Source organism: Eurytemora carolleeae, unplaced genomic scaffold, assembly GCF_000591075.1.
Source record: "Eurytemora carolleeae unplaced genomic scaffold, Eaff_2.0 scaffold145, whole genome shotgun sequence".
NCBI lineage: Eukaryota > Metazoa > Arthropoda > Copepoda > Calanoida > Temoridae > Eurytemora > Eurytemora carolleeae.
The window spans coordinates 115,144-139,953 of NW_019396195.1; the positions used below are offsets into that span (position 1 = coordinate 115,144).

The window sequence follows — 24,810 nt, forward strand, 5'->3', positions numbered from 1 at the left end:
CCCCATCAGAAACACTCAGAAAAATTAGATTCATGTTCAACTCATGCTGAATTTACAATGTATGGCATGTGGTTCACCATATACATTCTTTCATGTTGAGCTCCACTGAGCCTCTGGCATTTGATTGGTGCTATGGAAACGCCTCAACACGGAAACGTCTCAACGCGGAAATGCCTCAAAAACCGGTTTTGAGGAATTTCCGTTTTTTTTTGGGAAATCCCTCAAAACTGGAAAATGTTGAGGGATTTCCGAATATTTTTGAGGCGTTTCCTAATATTTAAAGTTGAGGTGTTTCCTCTTTTTTTTTGAGGCGTTTCCGTTTCCGTTTTTTGAAAAAACTTTTAAAACTTTATTTTGTTGAGGCGTTTCCTCTTTTTTTTGAGGCATTTCCGTTTTTTTTGAGGTGTTTCTGTTTTTTGAAAAAAGTTTTAAAACTTTATTTTGTTGAGGCGTTTCCTCTTTTTTTTGAGGCGTTTCCGTTTTTTTGAGGCGTTTCCGTTTTTTGAAAAAAGTTTTAATACTTTATTTTGTTGAGGCGTTTCCTCTTTTTTTTGAGGCGTTTCCGTTTTTTGAAAAAACTTTTAAAACTTTATTTTGTAGAGGCGTTTCCTCTTTTTTTTGAGGCGTTTCCGTTTTTTGAAAAAAGTTTTTAAACTTTATTTTGTTGAGGCGTTTCCTCTTTTTTTTTGGAGGCGTTTCCGTTTTTTGAAAAAAACTTTTAAAACTTTATTTTGTTGAGGCGTTTCCTCTTTTTATTGAGGCGTTTCCGTTTTTTTAAAAAGTTTTAAAACTTTATTTTGTTAAGGCGTTTCCTCTTTTTATTGAGGCGTTTCCGTTTTTATAAAATTTTTAAACTTTATTTGTTGAGGCATTTCCTCTTCTTCCGTTTGTTAAAAAAAACTTAGTTCCTTTCTTTAAAAATCTTTCCCCCTTATAATTAATCTCCTCCCAGAAATTAAACGCCATGAGGTTTCAAAGAAATAGGGATTATAAAAAATGAGAAAAACAATTTATAGGGTTTTAAGGGTTTTAATTGCTGAATTTTTGGGTAAAAACTAAAAATAATTAAAAATGATGAAAACTTGCCTGTTGTAATGCATCCAATTTATCTTATAGGTAATTTCCTAGAAAATGATTTTCCAAAAATCGTAAACTAGGACGGACCCATCTTTTCTTTTTTGATTATCAATTTGATTCAATTCAATAGACGGCGTTTCTATTTAAGTTTTAATTTCTAACAAAGTTATTTAAAAATGTGGTGGATTCTCATTTGAAATTGAACTACTCCCGTTTGAACTATTGTTCGTTTGAACTATGTTCGTTTGAACTATTGTTCATTTGAACTATATGGACATGACGTCATATCCTGTTATAGTTCAAATCAACACATTAATTGCTCATTTGAACTTTTAATTTCTAAATTCTCATTTGAACTACTCCCATTTGAACCATTGTTCGTTTGAACTATAGTTCGTTCAAACTATAGGATCGTCGTGATTGTTTAGCATAATTCTTTTTTAATACAGGGTGAGTCATAAAAAAGTGGGATTTGCGGCGCCTAGTGAAAAATTGTACCTTTTTGTGCAACTCTCCTGAATGATGTTTTTTCAATATTTTTTGAAAATTTGTAATTTTTTGGGTACTCCAATGGCCCAAAAAAATCAAAAGTTCAGAAAACAAAAATGTGTATATAAATTATTTCTATTGAAATCTAAAATTTTAAATAGATTGAATCACAGAATCACAAAAAATTCGCAAAATTGTGATAAGAAAATTCGCAATTTTTAGTTCTGGTCTATTCTTTAAGAAAAAGTTATTTAAATTCTCTAGTGCCTTTCTTTTTAGTATATTCTAAAATNGTTTTTAAAAATACGGAAACGCCTCAAAAATTTTGCGGAAACGCCTCAAAAAAAAGAGGAAACACCTCAACTAAATCAAGTTTTTAAAATACGGTATTGCCTCAAAAATTTTGCGGAAATGCCTCAAAAATATTGGGAAATCCCTCAAAAATATAGAGATATTCCTCAAAAATAATTGTCAGGTGAAAAGCGGAAACCCCTCAAAAATTTTAGGAAACGCCTCAAAATAAAGAGGAAACCCCTCAAAAACTGGGTTTTGAGGGATTTCCGTTTTTCTTGCAGAAATTGCGGAAACGTCTCAAAAAAACCGGTTTTTGAGGGGTTTCCGCTTTTTTTTGAGGCATTTCCGTGTTGAGACGTTTCCGTGTTGAGGCGTTTCCATAGCACCATTTGATTCTTATTTGAAGTTTATCATAGGTAGCCATACTTAATCAATTGTTGTGTCCCTAACAATATAGTTACACATCATAAGATATTTAAGTGTATCCCTCTTCTGGGTTAAGACTAATTCAAACTGTATGACATGGTATCAACCAGTATTTATTTCATAAAAAGGCACATTAAGTGTTACTGTTATATAATTAGAGCTATTACTAGGATGGTAGGGTGCCCTTAAGCGCTATAGCTAAAGAGCTGACTGATAATTATTTCAATTTTGAATATAATTTTTATAAAGTTTCTATTTTATGAACAAATATCCAATGCTATCATCAAATTATAATTCGCAATAACCCATCAGGAAAAAGAACTTTATCTATAAAAGCCAAAAAAGCAAATATCATTAAGAAGGAAACCATAAAGCCTGTTTACTGTGACAAATTATAAAAAATAAAAACAGCCCGGAACTATACAATTAAAAATGAAAAATAATCCGAAGTGAAGAAGTAAGATCGGCTCCAGGGGACAACATCTCTTGTCTCTGAAAATGGTGCTAATTGCCTGTTAATCCACGTTCTGATCACCTGTAGTGGACCAAACCTCAATTGCTTAAAAGACAATCATTCAGTATTGATATGCATTATCATTCAGCATTGGGCTTGATCCAAAATTAAGCATCCATTAAATCATTCACATTAAGCAATAACATCAATATATTAACAATGATTAGTGATGGAATAAATTTATTTGCCAAAAAGGTTAAATTCTTAAATAGTTGAGTTAAATACGTAATTTATTGAAGTTACCTTTTAGCTAGATAGGAAGAAATAGTTAATATAACATAACATAAATACATCAGTCTTATTAATCAAAAGCCCTTCCTCTCCCCCCCCCCCCCTGTTATCGACCTGTTGAATCCTAGAAACATAAAAACCAAAACAATCCATCAATACACATTAATTTGATTATTTATTAAAAATGGCCTGCCTTTGGAGTAGCAAAATCCAAGAAGCAGGCCAATGGTGATTTACATATTTCAGTTCTTAGTACTATTGCCATTCATCAGCTAATCAGCTAGATAGGGTTCAGAATAAAATTCTTGTATATCTCTTCCTGGCGTGAAATCAGGGAACTCATGAGGATTAAACCTGTTGGAAGCATCGGTTTTTTCCTTTTCGACTTCTTCAGCTTAACCCCATCAGGGAAATTGAACCTGTCGAGGGTCTGCAACGATTTCAGTGGCTTGGAATCAGGACATAAACGCCTATCATCTAGTCTTCCTACTTTTGTGTCTGCCTCTCGAGTTGTTTAATGGGATAAATTTCCTTGGCACGTTGAGGAAAGATAAGGTTGCTGTGTTGATAAAAAAAACCAATCCAACTTTGTCCTTATGATTATATGCGGAAAAATCTACCACCGCCGTTACACCTCTATTGGGGCAGTCTGATCCTGATTGGATCCGGCAACACCCCTCATCCCCGAACAGGTTCATAGTGTTAAAGGAGTCTGGGGCCGGGACCTTGTGTTTGGCTGCCACAGCGTCGGCTACTTGATTAACAAGAGAAGCCAGCTTGTCCTTACGATTATATGCGGAAAAATCTACCACCACCGTTACACCTCTATTGGGGCAGTCTGATCCTGATTGGATCCGGCAACACCCCTCATCCCCGAACAGGTTCATATTGTTAAAGGAGTCCGGGGCCGGGATCTTGTGTTTGGCTGCCACAGCGTCGGCTACTTGATTAACAAGAGAAGCCAACTTGTCCTCCAACTCTTCCTGGTTTCTGCCAAGATTGAACAGGCAAACCTGTCAGAAATGGGTAAATTTGCAAAGCAAATAATTATAGACTATGGAACTGCATCCCCAGGTAAAGTTTTGCCCAGAAACTGCGTAGTCAGTCCACTGGCACTTGCAAGATTATCTGGAGTTCTTCTCGCACGATCTCTTTTTGTCCATACCTTTCGTAACAGTCTTCATGATTGTATAAACTTTGGAGCTTAATTCCTGGTCCAGTGCATTATACTCCAGAATAGCAACAACTATGTAAGTGTTGTTGCAGTCATGTCCAAGCCTTTTTTATAAACAATGATAAATGTCTGTCTGTTCTTAGACCTCATGTCAGGGGCAGGACATTGTTAATTACAGAATCTGGACTGGAACTGCCAGCTGAATCAGAATATACCGAAGAGTGTCCCCCGACACACCTAACCTCTTCACAAAAGTTGACCTGAGTTCCTCAAGACTAGAGGCTGTTCCTAGCTGGGAGTTCCAGGCAGAATCATCTGCTCCAGTACAGCAGCATGACGAGAACTTGTCCTTTACCTTGGACCGTTTCTCAGTCAGCTCTACTTGGACTTCATTAGAAAAATAGGAGGGATTGTCCTTCAATACCCAGGCTGGAGTAGATTTCATAAAAACTCTGAATATCCACGCCGCTGTTATCAACATTCTTGCGCTTTACTCCTCTCCTCGCAACCATTTCTCTGTTTTTCTTCTTGTCTGCCATCTTGCTCTTGGGAATGATTTGATTTTGCCTGATGAAATGTTCACTGGACAATAATTATTGCTGCAGTTTCTCATGCAATTATTGTACATTTATCCGCAATTGGTTCTCTTGTAGAAGTGAATCAATCAAAATAAGCTTGGTCGTTTTAGTTAAAAATAAACCATTTATTATAAAGCTTGTATATTTAGGGAGAGAAACCGATCTCCCAAATGTTTGAAGAAGAGGTTCATGAGTTCAGAAGAGTTACTCAGGGTATGGACGAGAGTAAGGTAAATCAAACTAAATGCTTTAGACAAACCTGGAAATTTTTTGGGAAAATATCGAAAATGTTCACCTCCAATAGTGATATTCCTCTTCTATAAAAAGCTAGTAATACAAAGGTTTAAACCCTTCTTTATTCAATCTTAAACAAAGTGAAATTTATCTCCATTTTTTATTTTGTATTCATAATTTTTTGTCCTTAAAAGAATAAAGAGCGTATTGAAAAGAAACTTGGGATTAAAATAAACTTGATTTTTATAGAGTTTAATTCTGGGTTCTGAGTATGATCCGGGATCCTTGCCAGGAGGCGGAAGTTTCAGACAAGGATTAAACCTGGCTTCAACATTAAACTGATCTTAAGCCTGGGTTTTGTTTAATCTCTTCCCTGGTTTCAGGGTTTGTCTGATCCTGGTTTAAGGATTTTTCTGATCCTGATCAGTCCCCTCTGAGATAACGGACAGTGTTAATTGGGTTAAAAATAGACTCGGCTTGGCTTGGCTTCAAGTTATGTAACTTGTATAGGATCAATTATCTTTGCAACCTGATAACATTGCACATCAGGTTATCTCCATCACTCGGAGCTAACCCTTATACAATAACTTATCTTTGCAACCTGGCAACATTATACTTCGGGCTATCTCCATCACGTGGAGTAAACCTTTATATAATTACTTGCTCGTGCAATAATTAACACCCAAAATAATAAACATGCTTTCATTAATGTTGTTACATTTATTTACATATTCATAAATGCCTACATACTATAATATGGAGATAACTAGATGGTTTAATGATCAGCCATGGTTCCTTTACAACTTAAGTCCCTTAGTAGCTCTCTCAGTTAGTTTATCCAATCTGAAGTGCAGAACTACTATATTTGCCAATCCATCCATCATATATTTATCATCTCTATTCCAAGTATGCTGGTCAGCCAGCTCCTGTAATCTGTCGAGCAGCTTCCCAACCTGGACATAAATCCTAGAGCAAACCACCTCCCTACTTGCTTCGGGATTAAGGCTAAACTCCTGCTCCCAGGCCTTCCTTGCGTCCCATGCATTAACGTTGGGATCTACAAGGGGCTCTTGGGTGCTTGTGTCCTCCAGAGTAGAGGACACCATACTCTCAAGCTCCTGGTTCAGCTCTGCTAACCTATCCATCACCTCCTGCATGGTTTGCACCAGGACATCAGTATCTTCATCCATATCTTCGTCCTCTACTGGGTCCTCAGCTACCTCTCCGACTCCGAGGCTGGGGCAGTGACAATGGGAGCATTCCCACTGACAAGAGGAGCAAGATCTATAGGATCCTCTTCACCTACATCCAGAGCAGCTTCATTGATGTAAGCTGGATTCATCTTCTTCTTTTAAGCAGCTTGTCCAGTTAGGTTCCCTCTGTATGCTGTATGTTCGCTGTATGTTGTACAAGTCCCCGAACGATAGTGGCAGACGGACGTGTATAGTTACATGTCTACTCTTCTAAGGTTTGGGATGTACTGATCCAATCTGGTCTCTCCGATCTCTCATTGTAACTAAGGGACTGTTCACCCTTTTCTGGTTCAGTCCGGAATACAACAAAATCTACTTTTTGTAACAAACTTTAACCAAGCATAGTTTTAATTTCAATATTTCTAAAACAGTTTTTTTTTAAATTCTTTCTTTCTAAAAATGTTTTTGTTTAATTTTTATTAAAGTCACTTGCTTGGGAAGCCAGCTTTACATAGACATTAAGTTAACACTGATAATTTTTCACCAGTCTAATCGGTCAAGGTATTCATAAGTTATGAATGGAGATATAAAAATATTTTACATTAAATATATATTGAGGTAAAATACTAAATTGACTCATTGATTGATTGATTGTTTAGTCTATCTGTTAATTAATTGAAAGTTTGACACTTTGTTATTTTACAATGTTTTATGTAAAATACATAGAAAAAAACATGGAAAATTTAATTAAATAACCATCATATTGCGTAGCTCATCTTGACGTGCCTGTCCCTCCCGTCTCATCTCTAAATCTGAGACGTAAACTCGAGGGTTTAATCCTACCCGATCTAATCCCCAGTCCAGTCTGTTAAACTCATCCGAGTCTCGCATCTCCTTTTTTATATTAAATACGTCTCCAGTCATGAATGTGCAAATTTGAGAAAGTTTTTTGTTAAAAATTTGATTCTCACGATTGTTGCAGGTTTCTCTGGCAGGATAGGGCTTCACCAATACAGCAGATATTGGATAGGCGGAGTCCCCGCAGATCCTATGGGAAGGATTGGCCTCCACTATAAGCCTCTCCAATGATCTTGTCCAGATCCTTGAGTCATGCGCAGATCCAGGCCAACCTACATCTACCGCACATATCCTCTCGCCATTACTAAAGACCTGCACGTTGAAAGAATAACACTGTTTTCTGTTCCAAAACCTCTGTGGTGGAATGTGGGCAGGCCTGTCCCAAGGCATGCCAACGAATGTGGCATGCATGCCTTCTACTCCGTAAGCAATTTATGGGATGCCGAAGTGCTCAAAATATTTCCTGGTTACTTGGTACTGGTCAACCATACTTGGCATCCTTAAATATTCATCCTTGAATTCAAGGATTGCATTGGTAACCCGAATAACAGAGATCCGAGCTGCTGTCCTGGAAACTCCGCCACACAGGCCCAACAATCTTTGAAAACATCCACCTCTGTATGTTAAAAGAGCAATGCACACTTGTAGGAATGGGGATAAGGGTTCTCCCCGGTGGGGGGGGGGGGGAAGGGAGAGGTTCTGGTATATGGTGAAAAATAAAGCAAAAAATAAATATAGGTTGATTGATTGATTGAGCAATTGATGAAACGCTGAAAAAATATTTTCACCCAACTTTTTATTTTTTTTTAACAAAAATAAAATCCAATTAAGGCAGGTGTTCAAGTATCTCAACATCCACAGTCAATAATAGGTTGATCACTCAAAGCTGTGAATGGAAATTTGTCAAATAAGTTATTTGTTTTCAATGTTTTTCAAAAGTTTAAATAAGAAATAGGCTCTGAAACTACAGGAGTGAAAAAAGAACCGAATTAAAAAGATATTTTACTACCTTGCAGTGAAACCAGCTTTGGCTGGATTTTAAATTTCCCATAATAAAAGTCGATGTTCACCAATTTAAGACTTAAAAGTCAAAGTATGATCGGAAATTCTAACAACAGACAAAAAGAGGTTAGTTCTTCATCTATATATAAATTTGACTTGTCTGTCTGTTTGTCTGCTCTTAGGTTGCCATGGATTATCAGGACATTTTCCCATACAGCAGTGGGTTACCAGGACCTCTCCTGCTATCAGGACCGGCTGTCAGGACCATCGCGTTCACAGTAGGGTTATCAGGACCAAAAAACGGCTGTCAGGACCTTTTTGTTTCGTGTCAGCGCAAAAAACGCAAAGCAAACCAACACATTTATAGGGTTTAGCGGAAATGTTTCTATACTGATTCGATTATACACCCAAGTTGAATGTCACATATAATGACAGCAACGTAAAGATTAGATTTATAAAATTAATCCGTATCACCATTGATTGAATGATGATAATAACAAAAATCATAAGAATAATAATAATTGATATAGTATGTTTTCTACAAGTATTAATAATACCGAAACTATAACAATATCTATAAATTAGAAGCGAGAATAAAAGAAAGGAATTGAAATTTTCGCCACAAAATTTTCAAACTGATGGTGTAAACCTTTGATATTTCAAACTTGGATTATTTACTCTAACAGAATTCATAGTCAAATCTCTCGATACCAATCCAGGGGCAGATTAAGGGGGGGGGCCTGGGCCCCACACTAAACTCTTGGAGGGGCCCCTATGATATGAAATTAAAGCAGCAAGGGATGAAAGACACAACGAAAATAGAATTGAATAAAGGTCCAGAAATACCCCATAAAATTGTTTCCTATCTTATTATTTAAACTAATATGCCTGTAAAAATACAGATAGAACATGTGATAACAGAAGTTTACAGATAGAGAGTAGGAAAAATGGAGTTTACTGACAGAAAGTATGAGAACTGGAGTTTACAGATAGAAAGTATAAGAATTGTAGTTTACAGATAGAAAGTGTGAGAACTGAAATTTACTGATAGAAAGTAGGAGAACTAGAGTTTACAGATAGAAAGTATGAGAGCTGGAGTTTACAGATAGAAAGTAGGAGAGCTGGAGTTTACAGATAGAAAGTAGGAGAACTGAAGTTTACAGATAAAAAGTGTGACAGCTGGAGTTTACAAAGAGAAAGTAGGATAGCTAGAGTTTACAGATAGAAAGTAGGAAAACTAGAGTTAACAGATAGAAAGTAGGAGAACTGGAGTTTACAGATAAAAAGTAGTAGATCTAAAGTTTACAGGTAAAAAATAGAAGAACTGGAGTTTACAGCAAGAAAGTAGGAGAACTGAGTTCTTACAGATAGAGACCTTATAAGAACTGGAGTTTACAGATAGGAAGTAGGAGAACTAGAGTTTACTGGCAGAAATTGGGAGAACTGGTGTTAACAGAATAAAAGTAAGAGTTGGTAAACTTATATTNAGATCAGATAATAGTTTGATCCGCTCCTTAATAACACCCTTGAATTTAATCAAATTATTAAAGGATTTGGGTCTTTGCCACAAACTCAAATTTTCTAATCTCTTTATCTTTGCAACCCAATGCCGTAGACCTTAGATATTTCAACTATGAACTATGGTAGATCAAGTTTCAAATATCAAAGGTTTGTACCATTAAGTTTCTAAGATATAAGGACTAGAAAATTTGAGTTTGTGACAAAAATCAAGTCGTTTTTAGCTAAAAAATGTATTTACTTCTTAAGCAATTTCTCAATTGTTTCTGAAGCAAGGTTTTTACAAGTCTATTTTCTTTTCAATGAATTTTAATAATATCGATAATTATTTAGGATGACTAAAAATTGGGGCTATAATAAAATACATTTGTAATGCTTAACAAGAATGTAAGAGTTATTTCAAGTAATTTTAAAGGACATGACCGATTCACAATGACACCCTTAAAAACCGTAATTTATTTCTTGATCAATTATGAAGAAGATAAAATCGATTTAGATTTCTAAAACCTTCCTGTTCGTACAGTTTGATCTCTCTGGTCTGGAGTAAAACCTTCCTGTTTAGACAAGCCTGCTCAGGATAGGATGGATGAGATGGATTAGAAAGATAGGTTGGATAGGATGGCTAGGATTAATAGGATTGATAGGATGGATAGGATGGATAGGATGGATAGGATGGATAGGATGGATTGGATGGATAGGATGGATAGGATGGATAGGATGGATAGGATTAATAGGATTGATAGGAGGGATAGGATGGATAGGATGGATAGGATGGATAGGTGATAGGATGGATAGGATGGATAGGATGGATAGGATGGATAGGATGGATAGGATGGATAGGATGGATAAGATGGATAGGATGGATAGGATGGCCGGATAGGATGGACCTGTCCTATCCATCCTTCTCTTCTCTCTAACACTAAACCCATCCTATTCATCCTTCTCTTCTCTCTACACAAAACCCATCCTATCCTATACATCCTTCTCTTCTTTCTAAACCTAAACCTGTCCCATACATCCTTCTCCTCTCCCTACAATAAACCCGTTCTATCCATCCTTCTCTTCTCTAACTAGAACCCGTCCTATCCATCCTTCTCTTCTCTCTACACTAAACCCGTCCTATCCATTCTTATCTTCTCCCTACACTAACCCAATCCTACCCATCATTCTCTTCTCTGAACCTGTCCTATTCATCATTCTCTTCTTTCTAAACCTAAACCCTTCCTATCAATTCTTCTCTTCTTGCTACAATAAACCAGTTCTATTCATCCTTCTCTTCTCTCTAACCTGAACCCGTCCTATCCATCATTCTCTTCGCTCTACACTAAACCCATCCTATCCATCATTCTCTTCTCTATAACTTGAACCTGTCCTATACATCATTCTCTTCTCTCTAAACCTAAACCCGTCCAATCCATTCTTCTTTTCTCCATACACTAAACCTGTCTAATCCATTCTTCTCTTCTCCCTACACTAAACCCGTCCTATCCATCCTTCTCTTCTTCCTACAATAAACTCGTCCTATCCATCCTTCTCTTCTCATTGTTGGGTCATATATATCAAGTTAGGGAAGGATGGATAGGATGGAAAGGATTGATAGAATAGATAAGATGGATTAGATGAACAGGATGGATTGGATGGATTAGATGGATTTGATGGATTGGATGGATAGGATGGATAGGATGGATAGGATGGATAGGATGGATAGGATGGATTGGATGGATAGGATCGATAGGTTGGATAGGATGGATGGAATGGATAGGATGGATAGGATATTATACGTTTTATCTGTAACAGTAGCTTACCAGGACCTTGTTGTAATTTCGAAAACTAAAATATTTCGATGCAACACTAAAATATAAAGGTCCTGATAACCTCCATTCAAAAAATTTTAAGGTCCTGACAGCGCAAATTTTACGAAAAACGGTCCTGACAGCCGAGAAAAGTGGTCCTGACAGCGAAAACTCATTCAGACGAGGGTTATAAGGACACCTTCAAAAAACGATGTATGAACCCCAAAATTTATTTTTGAATTTGTGAAGCTTTAAAACACAGATTTCTAAAATTTCATAAGGATACAATCATTAGTTCCTTAGTTCGTATACAGCGACAGGCTATCAGGACACAACTGGTCCTGGTAACCTTGAACATGCGAATGTTTGTCTGTTTGTTTGTTTATGATTTAGTTTGTTTGTTTGTCTGTTTGTCTGTTTGTTTGTTTGTTTGTTTGTTTGTCTGTTTGCAAAACAATTTGTGAGGAAGAACATGTTTCAATCAACTTTCAGTGATTACATTTTCAGTGGTTGGTCCCTTGATACAGAGGGCTGGGATACAGGATCTTCTTTGTAGTTTAGGGGGACAACTCCCCCCTCCACCAGTGGGGGGCACTACAACTCTTCTTATACATGGATAAATGATACATCAATAAAAGCAAAACAAGAAAATTCGTTTACAATCTACTTTTTCTATTCGCAAAAGAAAAGAAAGTTTTACAAATTAAGTCATTGATATGAAAATAAGTTGTAATGAATAAGGCTTAATTTTATTAGCAATAAATTAATTTCCCATTACCAACAAACATTAAAGTTTTTATTTTGTAAGTTTGGACAGTAAACCTTGGTTATGGTAGTCATTATATAGCTCAGGGCACACTGCTGCATTAATTTTGTATTAGAATTTATTTTGTAGTTTATTCAACCTATGCAAACTACAATAACCGAATTATTTCAATTTTAAAAAGTCAATAAATTGTTTTAAAAAATTAATATATTTAAAAACCTAGCTGAAAACTCTAATTTTCTAAATACAATATCTTTGCAACCTGATTATGTAAACCTTTGATATTTCAAACTTAGACACTTATTTGATCAAGCAAAAATCATAGTTTGAAATGTCAAAGGTGAATAACATCAGGTTACAAATATATAGAGATACAAATTAGAATTTGTGACCTGAGGCCGAATTTAAAGAATTTAAACCGATTCGCTGAACCGCCAAAAACTAGTTTCAATTGAGCGCCGGCTCTAATCTCGAAACATTGAATACAATTTCAAGTGTAACCAATTTTTTAAATTTATCCTCTGAGTTCCGTTTCTTTATCATGTTTGATAAAGATTTTTAATTTAAAAAAATTAATTTTGAATCTTAAAATTTTAATCTTACAATTTATGAATTAAGGTCAAATATATCAAATATAGAAGAATGGAAACCTTAAAATTATCTAAATTTAGAAATGGATTAGGCTTATAACATTTGTGGATAAAAAGACGATTCAATAAATATGCACTTTAACTTATGCAGATAAATCGGAATACGCCTTATTTAGTGATTTAATTATTTTACAAATAGTCCATCTTACGTATCTTGGAATATTTTCAAAAAAGTCAATCTGATTATCTTGGACTATTTTGTAAAAAGTCCATCTCATGTTTCTTGGACTAGTTTTGTAAAAAGTCTACCTAATTTATTTTATTTTATTTAATTTATTTTGTAAAAAGTCCATCTAAAGAATCTTTGACTATTTTGTAAAAAGTCCATCTCATGTTTCTTGGACTAGTTTTGTAAAAAGTCAACCTAATTTATTTTAGACTATTTTGTAAAAAATCCATCTAAAGAATCTTGGACTATTTTGCTAAAAGTCCATCGGATGTATCTTGAACTTCATATAGGCAAAATGGAATATCTGATGTATCTTGGATTTCATATAGAAAAAAGTCCATCAGATATATCTTGGACTTCATATAGGAAAAAATCCATCTGATGCACAGTAGATTTAATGAGAAAACTTCCATTTGATGTATCTTGGACTATTTTGCAAAAAGTCCATCGGACATATCTTCACTATTTTGAAAAAATCCCATCTGATTTATCTAGGACTTAAAGGTAAAAAGTCCATCTGATGTATCCTGAACTATTTTGCAAAAAGTTCATTTGTTGTTTCTTGAACTATAAGTCCATCTGATGTACTTTTACTTGACCTGAAAAAGTCTATCTGATGTATCTTGGACTATTTGAAGTGCAGATCTGATGAATTAACTTGAAGTCGAAAGATAAATTAATTATGTTTCAAGAAATGCTTCATTTAATCCCGGAAATTTTGTCTCCCGGTGAGGCCAAAAGGTTTTAGTAAAAAATCCGAATTGAATTCTATAAATGTTGACATGAATGCATTTAAGTTTGAAACTATGAGGGTATATCTATATCTTATTGATATGAGAATCCTACTTTTGGACACAATCCAACTCAAATCCAATGAATTCCTGTTAAGCTCACATTTTATCCCCATATACTTGGATGGAAGGAGAAGAGGAAAATTGGAAACGGAAATGTATTTCATTTCAAATATTCATTGTAATTTTAAAAATCTCATGAATTTTATTTCATGGTCTTTAAGATTATAAATTCGGTCATCTTTGTTATTTTGTAAGATCAAGGTTGACATGTCCTTTACAAAAAGGACAAATATTTTTTGAAAAATTTAATAATAAAATTAAAATCCATACATTTTTTTTAACTGGTTCCTCTTATTTACAACCTGAGCTGTTATTGTCATTTTTTGTGTCTTCAATTTACAAATCGTATCATTTAATTTCCTGAATCTTGTGCTGTCTGCGTCTGCGCACTCAGCACAGGCTTCTGGTTTACTGATGCCCCGTACATTTCTGGCTTGAGCTCTCCTGTTACAGGTACAAGGACCCCACGCTTCCCATGGACCGAGCTGGCAGTCAGGAGAGCAACGTCGAGCACACAATCGCTCCTTAACATTAAATATTAGTGATATTACAAGTTTTCTTGTAGAATATAAATGAATAAATCTGAGTCGTAAAACTCCCATTTTTAAACCTTTAATATCCTAATCTTTAGAACATTAGCTGTGAAAGCTATTTTGAGCCAAGTTTGTTATTTATGACCCATAAGGTTTAAATATGAATACCAGTTTTATCAGAAAATGTTTAATATTTAGTCTTTGTTTGTCATTAACATTATTTATTTCAGTTTTTTAAGGAATTTAAAACATTAGATTTTATGAAAAATTTAGAATTGTGCTTCCCTTGGGAGGATATATATATTATTCAATATTGTAGGGACTTGTAAAAAGTTGAGTTCCACTCTGCTGCTGTGTATGTATTTTCCATATTCTTGATTTATTTCCAAATCCCAAAACATAGAAAATAGAATATAGAATTTATATACATTTATGTTTCGTTTGTTTACCTTACAATTCTACCTAGGGTACTGTGCATCACATGTTACACAATATTGTTTAAAGTCTGAATAATGTTTTCCCGCTTAATTCTTTTCAAGGCGCGAAATCTTTTTTTACATCAGAAATAGATATTTATACAAAACATGGAAAAATAAATTCTATAAGCCTCGCTGATGAGGAAAACTAAACCTATTCTTTTGATGTCAAATATTGCACAAATTACATTGTGAACATTCACAAGTTTACAGGCTGCTGTCTTATAGTGTAGAGTTGTATCTATCTATCTTTAATTCTGTTATTTATATATCTGCATCTTCCGGGACCATAAATGTCTGTTTGCTATGTAGAAGTTACAATATATCTATATATTCTGTAGAAGTTACAATATATCTATACATTCTGTAGAAGTTACAAAATATCTATATATTCTGTAGAAGTTACAATATATCAGTATATTCTGTAGAAGTTACAATATATCTATTTATTCTGTAGAAGTTACAACATATCTATATATTCTGTAGAAGCTACAATATATCTATATATTCTGTAGAAGTTACAATATATCTATATATTCTGTAAAAGTTACAATATATCTATATATTCTGTAGAAGTTACAATATATCTATATATTCTGTAGAGGTTACAATATATCTATATATTCTGTAGAAGTTACAATATGTCTATGTATTCTGTAGAAGTTACAATAATTTTATTTTATCAAACCTTGCAATAATTTTATTTTAATAAAAAAATATTTAAAACGAACCAAAAATCGATCGTTTAGAAAAACCTTCGTATTTGGTTCGGGGTTTTTTGTCAGAAAGACAAGAAATATTATCTTAAAATTTTCAACCAAGAATATTTGACCTGATCTGGTTTAGGTAATCCACTGCAAAGAATAGGTTTAACCACTTGAGGAGGTGAGGACGGAAACCCGATACAAGACACGTTTCGACTCTAAAAATATAGGGAAATATAAGTCATTAAATACCTAAGCTTGGAATGTAAAAAAAGAAAATATCTAATGTTGCATAAAGGAATTGAGTCTTTGCCACAAACTGGAATTTTCTTATCACTATATCTTTCGAACCTAATGTTGTAAACCTTTGATATTTCAAACTTAGATTAATTGATCTAACAGAATTTATTCTTTGAGATTTCTAGGGTCCCCGACATTGAGTTGTAAACATAAAGAGATCAGTAAATCAGAATTTGTGGCAAACTCAATTTCTTTGTCGTCATTTGGGATCAATTCAGTTTTCATGCAATTAAGTAATTAAACCCTTTCTGACAAGAGAAACGCAAATTAAATAAAACTGAATAAAACCGAATAAAAAAAGTTAGAACAAATTTAACTTTAATTCCAACTTTGTGTAAGTTTAACCTGAGTTCCGAACCCACACTCTGATCCAGTCTGGAATATTCTACACTCCTCCCATACTCCTGGACTCCAGTATCCTAAACATAGGAATATTTTACACTCCTCCCATACTCCTGGACTCCAGTATCCTAAACATAGGAATATTCTACACTCCTACCATACTACTGGACTCCAGTATCCTAAACATAGGAATATTTTACACTCCTCCCATACTCTTGGACTCCAGTATCCTAAACATAGAAATATTCTACGCTCCTCCCATACTCCTGGACTCCAGTATCCTAAATATAAGAATATTCTACACTCCTCCCATACTCCTGGACTTCAGTATCCTAAACATAGGAATATTCTACACTCCTCCCATACTCCTGGACTCCAGTATCCTAAACATAGGAATATTCTACACTCCTCCCATACTCCTGGACTCCAGTATCCTAAACATAAGAATATTCTACACTCCTCCCATACTCCTGGACTCTAGGAGTTTAAAAATTTCTGACCTAACTGATTGTTTTTACGCTTTGTGCTATTTCAAGAACATTTCTCAAAAAATATCCTTTATTAATTTGTGAACCCCACTGAAAATTTAAATTGTTAAAATTGATTAGTTTTTCAAACCAAAATGCCACAATAATGTGTTCAAAAAGCGCTATATTTATCATCGAATAAATTAACAATAACATATTATGAATTAAATCTTTAAATCATCTTTTTTAGAAAATTGTTACATTTATTCTATAGTTTTGTTACATTGTTAAAAAAAAGATAATATTAGATTACAAAATATATATTTAATAATGCAGACAAAGCTTACATAAAACTTTATATTAGGAGAAAATAAAAAGGTTGATAAATATTTTTATTTTTATTTTTTATTGATATTCAGTATTTAGAAATATCTATGTATGTATAAAGGTTGTTCCAACAACGTTTCTTTTATAATGATAAAATGTTTATAATCATATAATTAAATTATATGTAATTATATTGACTAAATATCTTGGTTAATATTGATTAAATATCTTTGTTTATATTGACTGATTATCTAGGTTTATCTTGACTGATTATCTAGGTTTAGTTAGGCTTATTATCTAAGTTTATATTAATGATTTTTATAGGTTTATATTGACTGATTATTTTATTTTTAATTGACTGATTATCCATGTTACATTGACTGATTATTTGGATTATTATTGCCTGATTATCTAGGTTTATATTGACTGATTATCTAAGTTTATGTTACTGATTTTTATAGGTTTATATTGACTGATTGTTTTATTTTTAATTGACTGATTATCCATGTTACATCGGATGATTATTTAGATTATTGCCTGATTATCTAGGTTTAAATTGGATGATTCTCAAGGTTCATATTGACTGATTATCTAGGTTTATATTGACTATTTATTTAGGTTCATATTGTTTGATTATCTAGGTTTATATTGGATGATTCTAAAGGTTTATATTGACTGATGATCTAGGTTTATATTGGATGATTCTCAAGGTGTATGTTGACTGATTATCTAGGTTTATATTGGATGATTCTCAAGGTTTATATTGATTGATTATCTAGGTTTATATTGACTGATTATCAAGGCTTATATTGACTGATTATCTAGGTTTATATTGACTGATTATCTAGGTTTATATTGACTGATTATCAAGGTTTATATTGACTGATTATCAAGATTTATATTGACTGATTATCTAGGTTTACTGTAAAGAAAACACCAAGAATTACAACCAATTATCTAAGGCTGACAGCTAGAGAGAACTGGAGATAGAGAAATCATTAAATATATATGCATGGTTGGATACTGTAGGATAATTGATTAGAGGGATTCAACCAATCTATAAACCTCGTGATAGTTAAACACCTTTTTTATTTACTTTTGACCAAGAACTTTGAGAAAACAACAAATTTTTGGATTAAGTAAAAATTTGTCATTTTATTATATTTGGGAACCATGAGTCCTCTGAAAGGATATTAAAAAATTAATTTTTCCCTGTTTTTTCCTCTTTTGTAAATATTTATATGGGAATCTTTGAGATAATCTACTAATAAGTCAAAACAAAAAGGTCAATCAATGAATATAGGAGCAAGAAGCTTCCTAAACTCCTCATACGACTATGTTTTGGTTTGTGATTTGTTTTTATTTTCTATATTGGTTACCCTATTATTAATAATATTTATGCACAAATATATTCAATAATAAACATAATTATATATATATAGATTATCCCCCTTTTTTCATTTACATTATACACAAATATATAATATATAGATATATATATATATATATATATAGGGATTCTAGCATTTGCCTAGGGAATTCTGTCTATTAGGATATTAAGCTGTGTTACAATATAGTATACTAACTGAAGGGCCCGTCCTTGCCCGTATACATATATTTATAAATTTATTTATATATTTATACGAATGTGTTGTTTTATTATATCGATGATATATATTATATATATTTTATGGTTAGAATATTTTGATAAGTTGAATGCAACAAAATAATTATCTGTGATCATAGCCAGATTTTTTTTGGAAGAATCAATCTTTATAATTTCAGTTAAACGTTCAATAAAAATTGAAATCAAGATCGGAATTCGATGAATTGAAGAGAGGAAGCTGAACTAACTATCGCCAGTTCAAATCCTAAATCACCATGTCAAGGTTAAAGATTCATGAAGATTTGAATTGGTGATTCAGGATTGAAAACGGCGACCTTTCCAATTCATTAAAATCGGTCCTTATACTCTACAATCTCATTTTCTTTAAAATAATGATGAAAAGATATTTTCTATAAAAAATAAGAAAACACTTTATTTTTAGTTAAAAAATTAGATCAGTTTTAAACATTCAAATCCTAAAAAGGACGATTTAAAATTTTTTCTTTAAGAGTAGAAGTGTTTTCGAACAGTATCTTAAATGAATAAAGTCTTTTTGTCTGTCTGTGTGTTATATGACCGATGAAAATTCATGAAACCCTTGACAATTTGCTTCAAATTTTGATTGTGGAACCCGGTAGAACCACGGGAATGTTTTTAATTTCCCAAGCTAGTTTATTGATAAAGCATTAACTAATTTTTTGAAAACTTTACTAAGTACTTACAAGAACTATGCGGTGTTACATCAGCAAAACATATTTTTATAAATTGCAATGTAATGATCAAAAACTTTGTCGAAATAGCTAAAGTCGCAAAGAAGCATGACAATGTTTTAAAAATCGTTAAAAAATCAATTCAGATCAAACATTTGTACGATATTTCCTTATAAAAATTCCCCTCCGTAATACTAATTCGTAATGTCTGCATTGTACCATACCAATACCATAAGATACCATAGATATAATCTAATATAGGGTTAACAGTGTAGACAATAGTTAAGATAAGGAACATCAATTAGATTAGCTGATAATGCAGTTCTGTTCAGTTCTGTTCAGTTCTGTTCAGTTCTGTTCAGTTCTGTTCAGTTCTGTTCAGTTCTGTTCAGTTCTGTTCAGTTCTGTTTAGTTCTGTTCAGTTCTGTTCAGTTCTGTTTACTCACCCTGTGTGTGTACATTAGGATGAAAAGAGGAGCCCGCCAGGGGGAACAGAAGAAGAATCAAATTCAATTTCCTCATTCTCCTCCAAACATATTTATCCTTTCCTTTTTCTCCAGATTTTTATCAAAGGATACATTTTTTATTTACTGAATTTAAACATCTAAAAACATCGAATTTAAGAAAACTCCTTGTTCACAAATCACAACATGTTTCGATCACGTTAAGCGCATTTCTCTGAAAAAAATCACATTTTTTATTTAGCGAAGATACTTAATTCATTTTGATCATAACGATCATTTGGGTACTATATGCTATGTTATTTGGTAATGGTAATTATTTTCATCAATTGTTAGTGGGACTGTACACGTATTTTGAAGTGACTCATTATTCATAGATTGTTGTCCAATCAAGAAATAGGAAAAGGAAGATATCTTCCTCAAGTTTGACCAGTTAAAGGTTTAAGGGTTGAATCGGGTATCTCCTCTTTAAAACAGGGATCACTTAAATTATAATGATAGTCCCTTTCATCTAAACCAATGTGATAATTAATATGCAATACATTAAACTTAAAGGGAGTGATCGCGAAAAATGAAAGGAGTATAAACGAAACATTATCGATGGTGATTGCTACTAATCTTACTTTTATCATTTTGCGTCTATATGGATAAAATTGTTAAAAACGACTCATATCGAAGAACATAGCGTCCATACAAATTTAGAAAGTTCGACTGGGATCGTAATAAAATCATTCATATATTACAGCCTATAATCATCGATTTTTTGCTAAATATTATTTGAAAAAAAAATCAAAAATCTTATGAAATATAAACTATATACAATTATATGTCGCAAAATTATCGATCACAAGATTATTAGCGATCACTATCGATAATTTTTCCCCCTGTCATTTTTCGCGAACACTCCCTTTAAGATTGTATCTAAAAAGTACATAAAGTATCCTTTTGGTTTTTTGCTCTATTTTGAAAAGTCAATTCCTTTCCCAGTAAAAGGAAAACAACATAAATCCAGGTTTTTAGGTGACTAGGCTTTCAAAACTATTTAATTTTTTCTTCCCTTGTCATGATATATAGGACAATCCCAAGTAACGTTGCAAGTAGATTGTTAATTTTCGATGAAGCTTAACAGAAAAATATGAACCGTTCAGCATTGATATCAAACCATTCTTATTCAAAAGCTTGTCCAGTCGTTCTTTTAGATATCTAGCTTCCTTTTTTACTATCTAGACCTTTACACCAGAGATATCATTTGTTTTAAATTTATCACTAATTTTACGAATGAGATCATGTCATTAAGGACAAGACATGAAATAAAACATGGCGGGGTTTTAACCTAAACAAAATTAACCTTATTTCACATAGATTAATTCTGCAATGTAAAGTATAATTAAGACTGGGTCATTGTTAAAGCGTCTCAACGCCTTGACATTTCATGTAACCTCACAAATCAAGTTGTAATATTTTCTAGCCCTAGACTTTCACATCGTAGAACCATAAAGTACTTGATTTTAGATACAGTTTTTAAAAGTAATTGACAAAGTTCTTATATTTTTTTATGTGTTGAAACCTTTAGATCACTGAGATCTTGGAGTGAGTTAAATCCCTTTCCTGTGTATATATTGATTTCATTAAGATTTAACCCTGAACGTTTATTGTATATAACTAGATCGGGTCAGGATTAGTCCAAAACTAATTAACTAATCAATGACTAATCAATTCATTAATTTAGTTAGTTCCTCCTGGAAAATAAATGACCCAATTTAGGCGGGAGAAAAGTTTTAATTTTAGACAAAATTCCAAACAAAAACTATACAAACATTCATATGTAAACAATTCATAAAAGAAAATAGGAACTTGGAACAATTTCAGGAACATTTACAGATACTGGGAACAGTGGTACGACTATCAGGGAACTTTTTAGATACTTGAAACAGTGGTACCGCTATCATGGAACTTCTATATACTAAGAGCATTTGTGCCACTACCTGGGAACTATGTATAGATATTAGGAACAGTGTTTCAACTATCATGGAACTATCTAGACACTAGGAACAGTGATGCCACTATCAGGGAACTATCTAGAAACTAGGAACAGTGGTGCCACTATCATGGAGATTCTAGATACTGGAACAGTGGTATTACTATCCGGGAATTATATAGTTACAAGGAACAGTAATGCCTCTATCATGGAGCTATATAGATACTAGGAACAGTGGTGTCACTATCAGGGAACTATCTAGATACGAGGAATGGTGGTGCCACTATCAGGGAACTATCTAGATACTTGGAACAATGGTGCCACTATCAGGGAACTATATAGTTACTAGGAACAGTGGTGCCACTATTATGGAACTATTTATATAGTAGGAACAGTGGTGCCATTAACAGGGAACTATATAGTTACTAGGAAAGTAATGGCTCTACCATGAAACTATATAGATAGTAGGAACAGTGGTGCCACTATCATGGAACTATCTAGATACTAGGAACAGGGGTGCCACTATCAGGGAACTATCTAGATACTAGGAACAGTGGTGCCACTATCATGGAACTATATAGATATTAGGAACAGATGTGCCACTATCAGGGAACTATCTAGATATTAGGAACAGTGGTGCCACTATCATGGAACTGTATAGATATTAGGAACAGAGGTGCCGCTATCAGGGAACTATCTAGATACTAAGAACAATGGTGCCACTATCAGGGAACTATATAGTTACTAGGAACAGTGGTGCCACTATTATGTAACTATTTATAAGGTAGGAAAAGTGGTGCCACTATCGGGGAACTATATAGTTACTAGGAAAGTAATGGCACTACAATGGAACTATATAGATACTGGGAACAGTGGTGCCACTATCAGGGAACTATCTAGATACTAGGAACAGGGGTGCCACTATCATGAAACTTTATAATTACTAGGAACAGTAATGCCTCTATCATGGAACTATATAGATATTAGGAACAGTTATGCTACTATTATGGAACTATCTAGAAACTAGGAACAGTGGTGCCACTATCAGGGAACTATCTAGATATTAGGAACAGTGATGCCACTATTATGGAACTATCTGGATTCTAGAAACAGTGGTGCCAATATTATGGAACTATCTAGATACCAGAAACATTTACGTAAAAAATTTGGACATTTGTGTACTCGTCTGTACTGTACATAAATTTAGAATAAATAACTGTGTGCGTTATACAAGAAAGTTAGCTGAAAAACACAAAACAAAGATTTTTTGGAGGGACGCAAAAGATTTTTGATTTATTCTTAAAAAATTTGGTTTTATCAGTGTTGTTAAGTACGTATAAATCAATACTAAAAACATATATTTTAAAAATATTCTTTTCCAAATGGAGTATACATAGAGTTAAAACATGGAAATTAAGTCGATTAACCTGAAAGGAATGAAAAATAAAAAATGCTGCTAAAAAATTGTCAAACAAAGCAGATTAATATGGTTACCATTCCAGGTGGAAAAGTTTATCTCCCCCCCCCTCCTCATACTTCCTCCCTCCCCCTACTCCTCCACCTCCTCCCGCTCCCCTTCTCATACTCCCCTCCCCCTTCTGCTCCTCATACTTCCCCCCCTCCTCTTCCTCCTCCCACATCCCTCACAAAACTTAGAAAATATCTAACATAACAAATACATAACATTCATTAGTTCTTCTGAACTTCTCACAACCATCCCTTGTTCTTTTGTTTTTCACTTTCATTCATTCTACTATTCACGTTATTTGGGCCTCGACATAGGCGCAACAGGAGGGGAGGGGGGGGGGGGGGAGACTAGGATTTTTTATTTATGCATTTATAAAATTGAAACCTTTTAATTTCGAATGTTTTGGTGCTGATTTTCACTATGGAACAGGTTTTGACCAACAAAACACATCAATTGTAGTAAAGCCTATTTAAAAGCGACCACAGACCAAATTGTCGTAGTAGGAAATATTAGAAAAGATTAAATTAAATATACATTTTATTATTAGGTAAAACATAAATCAACACAATCTGTTAAATGAAAGTATTTCAAGAGACTGCGAGTTTAATATCAAGTGACCCTCCATGGCAATGCCAAATTTACAACGGTACCCTTCAAGGGACAAACCGGCAATGTAAGGTAGTTGAACTGAGTATGAAGTGTTGTGAATAAATTATTTAAGATATATTTGAGACATATAAAACTTTTAAAAGATCTAAACCATTAGTTTGAGCACAAAGTCGACGTTCAAAATAGTACTCTTGGGTGAATACGTTTCCAGATTTTTTTTTGTTTTAATTATTAAATAACGACGACAAAAAATGTAAACAAAATTCTACAGTAAACCAATTAGTTGGTTTGGAACAGGTTGAGAAAATAAAAATTAACTCTTATCATCGAAAATAAGCAAACTTATTAAATTGTTAGTTTCATTTGAAGAATTTAAAGAAATCTGCGAACAAATTCTTTGAAAATAAGAAATTCAATATAATGATGAAAAAGGAAATAATTAATTCTAACTTCGATTTATTGACAATTTCTTTTGAGAAATATGTCCTAAAGAACAGCACTGCATACTCAGTATAACTACCTTACATAGCCGGCCTTTCCCTTTAAAAGCTTTGTCTGATTAAATATGAATTGGATATCAATGGTTATAATTTTAAAAACTGATTGCTTTCATCTGTGGCTTCTTTACACAAGAGAATTGCGCATTTTTACCGAAGGAAATTAACCTAGATATATTGAAATTAAACACGTTTAAGCCTAGAAAAACGAGAATATCTGCCACATTATTGATCAAATAAAGGTTTAAAGGGCACCATTGTGAATCGTACACTGCCATCTTTACATTCAGGGTCCCTTTTATACACACTTTTATCATACTTATGAAGCAAATTCTTCAGTCTTTTTCTTTTCTTGCCTCTACTTTCTTGTTGCTGTTTTTTTACTTCTTAGTATCTTTTACTTTCTCTTTTCCTTCTCTTCCTTCTCTTCCTTCTCTTTTTCTTCTCTTCCTTCTCTTCCTTCTCTTCCTTCTCTTCCTTCTCTTCCTTCTCTTCCTTCTCTTCCTTCTCTT

The 24,810-nt window shown here is 33.5% G+C and overlaps 1 protein-coding gene across 1 annotated transcript; it reads right to left on the reverse strand.

The window, feature by feature from the left end:
• Window positions 1-11,484: 11,484 nt before the first annotated feature.
• On the reverse strand, window positions 11,485-19,959 carry LOC111697848 (thrombospondin type-1 domain-containing protein 7A). Its single transcript, XM_023467981.1, has 5 exons — window positions 19,732-19,959; window positions 16,179-16,252; window positions 15,662-15,751; window positions 14,181-14,344; window positions 11,485-11,986 (listed from the first exon to the last, which is right to left on the reverse strand). The coding sequence occupies exons 1-5, from the start codon at window positions 19,805-19,807 to the stop codon at window positions 11,863-11,865; spliced, it is 528 nt and encodes a 175-aa protein (XP_023323749.1). The 5' UTR covers window positions 19,808-19,959; the 3' UTR covers window positions 11,485-11,862.
• Between the last annotated feature and the right edge of the window lie 4,851 nt (window positions 19,960-24,810).

What these genes read in the sequence shown, in the direction of transcription:
- LOC111697848 (XM_023467981.1), bottom strand. Translation starts at nt 19,807, where the DNA reads ATGAGGAAATTGAATTTGATTCTTCTTCTGTTCCCCCTGGCGGGCTCC. An exon ending in TCCTAATGTACACACACAGG is followed by an intron (nt 16,253 to 19,731) that starts GTGAGTAAACAG and finishes TCCTATGTTTAG; the next exon opens with GATACTGGAGTCCAGGAGTA. An exon ending in GCAGACAGCACAAGATTCAG is followed by an intron (nt 11,987 to 14,180) that starts GAAATTAAATGA and finishes TCCATGTATAAG; the next exon opens with AAGAGTTGTAGTGCCCCCCA.